Source organism: Microcaecilia unicolor, chromosome 2 (assembly GCF_901765095.1).
Source record: "Microcaecilia unicolor chromosome 2, aMicUni1.1, whole genome shotgun sequence".
In the NCBI taxonomy this organism is placed as follows: domain Eukaryota; kingdom Metazoa; phylum Chordata; class Amphibia; order Gymnophiona; family Siphonopidae; genus Microcaecilia; species Microcaecilia unicolor.
In genome coordinates, this window is record NC_044032.1 from 389721760 (window position 1) to 389730319 (window position 8560).

General features: G+C 39.7%; 1 protein-coding gene across 1 annotated transcript in view; it reads left to right on the top strand.

The window, feature by feature from the left end:
- The window catches only part of BTC (betacellulin), a 114327-nt gene extending 106595 nt beyond the window's left edge, over positions 1-7732 (top strand). Inside the window, exons 8-9 of the mRNA XM_030192136.1 lie at positions 412-519; positions 6954-7732. Coding sequence (XP_030047996.1) covers positions 412-517 — 106 coding nt within the window. The 3' untranslated portion in view covers positions 518-519; positions 6954-7732. The remainder of the gene's footprint in view (positions 1-411; positions 520-6953) is intronic.
- The last annotated feature ends 828 nt before the right edge of the window (positions 7733-8560 follow it).

Genomic DNA, 8560 nt, shown 5'->3' on the forward strand with positions numbered 1-8560 from the left:
TAAAACAGATTGAGCTCTCTCTGGGTTTCCAAGTGTCTAGATTTTGAAAACATCTCGCTTCTATCTTTCAGATCTCATGTTCATACTTTGATTTTAGAAAAAATCTTAACATTTTTTTTTTTATTTCAAAAAGTTGTATTATAAAGTAATTAGTCTTTTGAATGGCTTTGTATAATTTCAAATCCTGATATGATTAATTACAATTTGTTTTCTTTTATGTTTATATTATATTATAATTTAACTTTGATTATTCTAGGAGTTTGTTCCTGTTCTTGTTCTGTTAACTGCTTTAGAACTACAAAGTATTAAAGGTCTACAAGCTTTGTTATATTTCATGTACAGTACAATAAGTTTATTTAGAAAAAATTCAAAAGGATCAATAGTTCTTGTTAATTCTTATTTTTGTTTAAGCCGTTGCAGGCAGAAGCAGAAACCAAGAAAGGAAGAGGAAATGGAGAGCTTAGAGATAGTGCCCACCGCTAAAACTGAAGAAACTTTGGAAACATACCTAGCATAAAGGTAAGTGAAGGTGATGGCAGTGTTAAAACTGAAGGCTTTTTCTGTTATTCACGAGAGAGCATATGATGTGTTCAAGCACCTTCCTTAATGATTAGGCAACATTGCTATCTCACATGAAGGCCTGCTGCTGTGATAGGTAAGGTATTTTAGGCACATTTTATCTAAGCAATAGCATCTGTTGAGAGGCTCTAGCCATCCGTCTGTATGTATGCATAGGCACAAAGACACAAACAGAAGATATACATGTGGACACAGATATGCACATACGCACAGATCAGACAGGTATGCACATACAAAGAAACATACACATATTTCTAGCCTCTTAAAGTATTTGCTTTCTTTAATATCCAGACCTATAGCACTAGCCCAGCATCTAACAAAAAAAAAAATAATTCAGCTGTTTATTGTAGGATTTTAAGATAAACATTTACTTACAGTTCATAGACCTGAAATGAGAAGCCTTTTTGCCTCTGGGCAACAGTCTTTGACTTGGATATTCACTATTATTAAACAGGGTTTAGAGAGTCTAAAGAATTAATTGATTTTTTGAGAAGGTGAGGCTTGACAGGAAGATGTTTGAAAGGATAAACGTGAGAGTTGCTTGGGTTTAAAAGACGAGCATTAAGGGCACTATGAGTGTTAAGGTAAAAAAAAAATAAGTCTGCTTTCCAGGAGGGGTTCAGAGCAACTGGGGCAAGATGGAGGAGTTTGCCTTCCAGAGACAGGAAGGGGGACAAGGAGAAGCACCCACAAGGCTATTGGTCATGGAAAGGGAGATAGGGTCACAGTGAAGGTCACTCAAGTTCACTGAGGGCATCCTTTAGTTTTAGAGGGAGAGGTTGCATGCATCTGCCAGGGGCTGACCTATCATAGATTGTAAGGACAATCAGGGAATGACAATGGAGACATAAGACTCAGGTTCAGCTGAGAGGGAAGAAGAAGTCATAAGCAAATGAATGACCAGTAAGAGTAAAAATTACATACTAAGCAGGAGTAGCTGCAGTAACATGCTGGATTCTACTGTGTTCAATGCAATGCTCACATACTACAGAGGAAGTAACAGTAGCATTGAACATCTTAAGAGGAGATAGCATCATTAAACACGCTGTAGAGTTATAATATAAAGAACAAATACAAACATGCACACAGTACTGTGACGGCAGAATAATACACATACACATGCGCCTCAAACAGCATCTATCACTCTAATGACATGCTTTATTTTATTTTTATTTTTATAAATAGATTTTATAGGCCAAATATGGAATAGTATGATCCAAAGGTGCCGAGGAACAATGTATAGAGAGTGATGAGCAAAAGGCGGACATGCTGAATAAAAACCCACATTCGTTGTATGACCCTGGAGAAGGACTGTAGATAATTAATAAGGCTATATGTGGGAGTGGGGAAGATACCACAGCATCATGAAAGAATGGTTGTTTATAAGGAATTTGAAAAGCAAAGTGGACAAAGCCATGGGTCTAGATGAAATAACATCTCAGGATACTGAGGGAGCTCAGGGAGATTCTGCTGAGGGATGTGTTTAATAGATCTTTGGAGACAGGAAAGGTTCTATAGGATTGGAAAAGGGGTTGGCTGTGGTCCCTCGTCACAAATGTAGTAACAGAGAGGAGGTAGAAAACTATAGCTGGTGAGTCGCTTACCTTAGTGAAGGTGCTACCGAAGGAAAGGGTAGTGAAGTATCCAGTGTGTTTATTCTTTCAAAAAAGGTGCCGGTACTCAAATGCTGGGCAACCCTTCAAGGGTGGGGTTATCACTGAGGGACTCATCCCACAATAGCCAGAACCCCTACAACCAGTCACAGAATCTATGACAAGGCAGTATTGGTGTGTAGAGCCTGAGCTCTTTCATTAAAATTTGGGGTCCATGGGTCAATTTTAGCAGACCATGGAAAAGGTGCCGGTACTCAGTACCCCCAAGTACCCCCTCAAAAAAAGCCATGGAAGTATCTAAAGTCCAGTGGGTTGCAAGATCTAAAGCAGCATGGTTTTACCAGACACAAATCATGTCATGAATTTGATTAATTTCGTTTCTCTACTGGCTAACCAAAAAATTAGATTAAGGGCAGGTTGTAGAGGTTGTAGATGTAGTCTACTTGGATTCAAGTAAGGCTTTTGATACTGTCCTTCATAGGAGGCCCATGGGTAAATTGATCAGCTGGAGGATAGCTCCCAAGGTGGTGAACTGGATTAGAAATTGCCTGAAACAGAACCTAGTGTTTAATGGAATTCACTCTGAGCAAAGAAAGTAAATAATGGAGTGCCCTCTAGGATCAGTCTGTGAGGACAGTTCTGTTTAATAACTTTGTCAGTGATATTATGAAAGGGCTAGAAGGAGACAGTGGTTCTGCAGGGACCGCTGTTTTTTAAAACATATTTATAAATGATCTGGAAATGGGAAAAACTAGTAAGATGATGAAATTTGCTGATGACTCAAAGTTGTTAAATCACAAGAGGATTGTGAAAAATTGCAAGAGGACCTTATGAGACTGGGAATCTGGGCATCCAAATCATTTATTGTTTATTGAATTTGCTATACTGCTTAGTTGTGACCAAAAAAGCGGTTTACAGTTAAAATTGTAGGAAAGAAAAGAACGCCAAATTATGTTAGGAAAGAACTAGCTACTATCATACAGGACGTGAAAGATTTAACTAGGTTAAATATATAAGTGATGCTAAGAAGACACAGTCAAATAATTACATTCTGCATTCTAGCAATTCCTGAATCTGTCATCGCAGGATCATCCATAGTTATATTGAATAAGCGTTTAGAAGAGTGCGGAAAGTGATGTAGGAAATTTCAAGGCGGAGGTGCTGTGGGAGTTCCAAAGTGCTGGGGAGAAGAAATAAAATTCACTTGGTCTTGTTGATTCCCATCTTGCCTGAGATGGATGGGGAAGAACCAGTCTGTTATCGTTTACAGAGCGCAATGTTCAAGAAGGTATATAAGGGACTACCAAAGAAGAGAGGTAGGCAGGAGATCCAGTATAAAGCACTTTGTGGGTTAATGTAAGAATTTTAAACTTGACCCTATAATCAACCTCTCAACACACATCACAGTAACCTGGAAAATAATTACTGCAGTGGCACATATCCCTCAACTTTATAAGAAATATAAAATACTTTATTAAGCTGTGTTAATAAAATGTCTTCTTGTCCCTTCCTCTGGTTCTGCTGCTTTCTCTTCTTTCTGAAGCTGACATGAACCAGTTCAAGTCCCTTCCACCACCTTCTCCTTATGAAGGAGCAGACGAATACGGGTTTGTCTGCCAAATTACTTTGTGAAGTAACACTAAATCCTGCATGGAAGCTTCTCAGAGTCTATGTAGCAAGCTTGACAGCACCGTTCTGAACACACAAATATCACTAACTGTACCTTTAAAAAGGTAGCAGTAAATATACAGAACCACAATATGCTTCCTATTGGAAAAGCCAGACAAATCAGACTCCTCTGGATCTACGCACAAATTACATGCCAGCAGAATCTCTCACCTTGGTCACCCACAGAACACAGACCAATCCTCACCAATTACAGAATGAAGGACCAAAATTAGAAAAGGAAACAGTGAGAAATCACATTTTCTGTAAGCAGTACAGCACAGGAGAAATAAAAAGGGATTATCTTAACACCATCGATTGACTTAGCGGTAAGAGCTCATGTACTACCTGCGTGGTAACCGTGCAGAGCACGCCAACTGCCAATTACCACCGGGAATGCCCCCGCAGTAGAAAATTATTCTCTATCACAGGATTTGGCGTGCGTCAAACTCAGAATTACCACCAGGCGCAAATGCTAGCCCGGCAGTAGTGCCGATTTGGCATACTCAACCCGTGCGTTAGCCCTCCCGCGCCTTTATAAAAGGGCCCCTAACTGCGTTAAGTACTTTGAAAATGAGCCCCAGTGACTCCAGCCAACTTATTAGTGGAACATAACCACAGAGGCATGGTGTAGTCGCATTTTCAATATGGAACAGATTATTTTGAGTTAGTCTTCACTGGACCAAACTTGATTTCCTTGTGCCATCACAATCCAGCTGGTTAGGTGGAGGATAAAGGATTTTTTTTTTTTACATTTATATCCCACATTATCCAAAGCAAACTTGGGTTCAGTGTGGCTTACATTTGAAAATACAGTGAGACAGAATAATAGAATTCAGTTATATCATGGGAGCAAAAAGATGGATATGTATGAAATATTTTACAAAGTTGAGATTAGCATATATACCCAACTTGGCATTTAAAAGTCTGTCCTTTAATGATGCCTACATGTTCAGGAACCATAGCCATATGTATAAACATGCACACACCAGAACAAGCATCTATACACACATTGTAAAAGTAAACAACTTCTACAGAGTACATCCAAAGCTTAATTTTTATTTTCTCATTTCCATCTTCCGGAATTCTAGACAGCAGGTGTCTACATTTGGAATGCCTCAAAGCATTCCAAAACAAGTAGTCAGAAACAATAATACAGTTTATACCTAATCATTCAACCACCCTTAGGATTCACCTTTGGGTTTAAAAAGCAAAACCATGTTCATGTAAGGACTGGATAAATGAATTTAAACAAAGTTTAAAGCAAATGCCCTTAATATGTAGTACTTGGTAGCAATAATAAAACAGTGATGGAATATTCACATAGAAGGCAGCCTGAGCCAACAGATTTATTTTCCACTAAACATAATACTTTGTATGAACTTGGTGGCTAACAGTGTGCTGAACTGGATAATGTTGCCACATTCAGACTGACTCTGGACAGAACTTCTGCATGAAGAAAGCCCTTCTCTCATTATTCAGTACCTCTCTGTGAAATAGCAGTAACAAAAAAGGCAAGTGCATTTTTATAATATACCACTGCATTCTAGAAAACAAAAGGAGCAAGTTCCCACATGCTATCATTTTCTTTTGATGTAGGCACAGGAAAAAAATATGTTAAATGTTCCCAGGTCTCAACCTAATTAAAAAAAATTTAAATTGTACTTATAAATAGTACGTTTGATTGTTAAGCACCTGATTCTGATAACATGATGTCTGTTTTGGTGGCCCTTTACTAGGTGAAAACACCTCTGCACGAATACAAGTGGTCCATATAACCAGCCCCTCCAAATGACACAATTATTTACAATTTAGAACTAATTACTCAATATTTCCCCTGTGTACATCTGCATGCTGCAAAACCGGCACGTTTGAAAATATGAGCAAGATCAAGTAAAAATGTTACCAACAATAAAGGATGACAACATGGATAGAGCAGCTCATAGGTTTGCTTGCTTTGTTTTGGGTGAACGGGGATGACCGACAGCTGCACAGAGGAGAGGGAAAGGGAGATCCACCTAATTGGCTTCAGCTTTTTGACCTGGCTCCCTGCACCGCTGCCCTTCTTCAATTTTCTGGGCTTCCGGCAGTGTCAGTAAGGTAAACACACTGCCTTCGGCAGCACCAGGAGCTCTTTCTCTGTTGCAGTGTCCCGCCTAGGTGGGACAGGAAAGTGGCCACCAAAGGCAGTGTGTTTACTTTACTGACGCTGCTGGCGGCCCATAAAATTGAAGGACAGCAGTGCAGGGAGTGGGAGGACAGCTAGTAGTTCCTCAAACACAGGCGCTTGACCTGGCCATCAGGGTTGGGGGGGCCTGGGCCCCCCTGTAGCTACACCATTGGGAGTAAGACTGAAGAATGGGGGAAAGTGTGAAGGGTCTGCTGTCGGCTGAGGAAAAGGACTGGCAATAGAGAATGAAAATGACTTGCCCAGCTTCCCTGGTTCTCAGCCTACTGCTGCAGAGCTGCCAAGTTACCCAGCTCCAGGAGGGAGACTTTTTGGCCAGTCCAGTTTTTTAACTTATATCTCAAGTCAGTGTGATTTTTGTAGTGTCTGATCCCATTAATTGAAATTAGCATTTTGAGTCCCATAATGTAGCAGGATAGGGTGGTAGAAATCCAACACTGGCTCAGAATTTCCCTCCTGCAACTGGTTAATATGGTAGCTCTCCAGCTGTAACCATTATCTCTTCCATTCAAACCCTGTGCTTGCCTAGTCCCCATGCTCACTCACAGATTATTACTACTATCATACACATAGCTAGGGTCTGCAGTTTTTTCTGCTACTTCTGGAGAGGTGAAATGACAGTGGGGGATGGGGTCCCTGGTAGGGGGGCACACTATGTTTGTCTAGGGCCCAATAGGGTATTTATCCAGCCCTAATCAGGCCATGAGGCCAAGGAAATTTAAGAAAAGAATGCAAAATAAATGTTATAGTATTTTTTTTTTCAGGGATGTTGACATTATTGAATTTTATTTATTTCACAGTGACATTTTTATTTAACAACAGAATGTCACTTGAAATAGGTTGATTGCCGCTGGTAAAGCTCGTGCATGCCTTTACCAACTGCCTTTCTTTCACTCCCTCTTCCACAGGTTCTAGCCGAGGGCACCTGCAGGCAGGTTCCATTGTACAAATCGACCTGGCGGCTACATAGCGGAGCGCGGAAAATGCCACAGGAAAGAAAATGGGATGAGAGATGGTTTATGTACTTTGTTTTATTTTTAATATTTTTGATGGCTGTGAATTGTTTGCTTAATTCTTTAAAAAAAAATAAAAGCATTCCTAGTGAATTCTTAAAAGCTGCAAAATTTTTAACTATAATATTAAAAGTCACAGCATTTAGCGCCAGCTGATTTCTAGTACAGTCTAAAAATGTTAGTGCATCTTAGTAAAAGACCCTCTAAATTAGCAAAGCAGGTGCCAGACGGGTTCTAGGTAGTGCAGTACACTTTGAATGCATGGCATTAAGGGGACCCCCTCAGCCTTACTGACATTAAGGTAAGGAGACCCACTTTAATGCTGTGCTTGGTTTGACAGAAACAGTAATTTTTTAATGACTAATTTGGAAGATAGTTCCAGGAGCCACAATTATGGGTACCCTCCAGCCTGCTGCTGGTTTTACTGGAGAGGAAGTCCTGAGTACTGGAGGGGTGGGAAAGTTCTCTCTCTCTCTCTCTTAAATCTAGTAGAGAGCATACCATGGAGAGAGCGCATACACTTAGCCCTAAATTCAGAAAGGATGACAGAACCCTCTAGAAGCAGAGAGGTATGTGAAAGCACCGGGGTTGTTGTTTTTTTGTGCCCAGGTCTTTGACTTGTCTAAATTTATCTAATAAATGCATAGCCACTGATAGTGGTTTTATTTTTTGTACTTTTCTGTGTCTGTTATTTATTCGCAGTTCTTTGCTGCATGCAGTGCTGAATTTCACTTCTGTTTTGTCCTTGTAAGGCAATGTGACTTTATAACAGTGCTGATGTACTATAGTTATGAATATGCTGTACTGTTCAAATGGTAAATTAAAAACAAGAGACTGTCAAGAGTCAGTAGGCTACGCATTATTATAACTACACTTTTCTGCTGAGTGGTTAATTAGATGCATCCTTTTTATCAACTGTGCTGCTAATGTTCTGCATGTGCAAGCAAGCAAGCAAGCTGTATGGTGTAGTTAATACATTTCCAGGGCCAGACATAACATACAGTCTTTTTGGTTGGTAGCTGTGGAGAAATAGCTCCTAAACATGTCCTGTCCCACCTGTCGAGTTTTCAGAATGTTCACAATTAAAATTCAACAAATCTGCAAGCCCTGCTTCTTTTGCATTAAAATTTCTCATGAGTATTCATTGTGGATATTCTGAAAACACTATGGGTTGCAGGTCTCCCTAGTCAGGTATGGGAATCACTGCTGTAGGGTGCATATTAAAATCTGCTCTCATTTGCTGCCAGTGGCCCCTGAAATGGAAACACAATAGAAGGACCTGTAAAATGCACTCTTTATTATATTTTTTTTAACCAGTAATTTGGGTCAATTTTCAAAGGGACTTGATACATGTGGAGCAGCATTTTAGAAAGGATGTACAAATCAAAAGGACATCCAGTTCAAGACTCATATTTTCATTAGTATTTTAAAACAGGATCTGCCAATGTAGAGCCTGTTCCATAATACATGTTGAAATAAATGTTTCTAAGCTGGTTACTTGT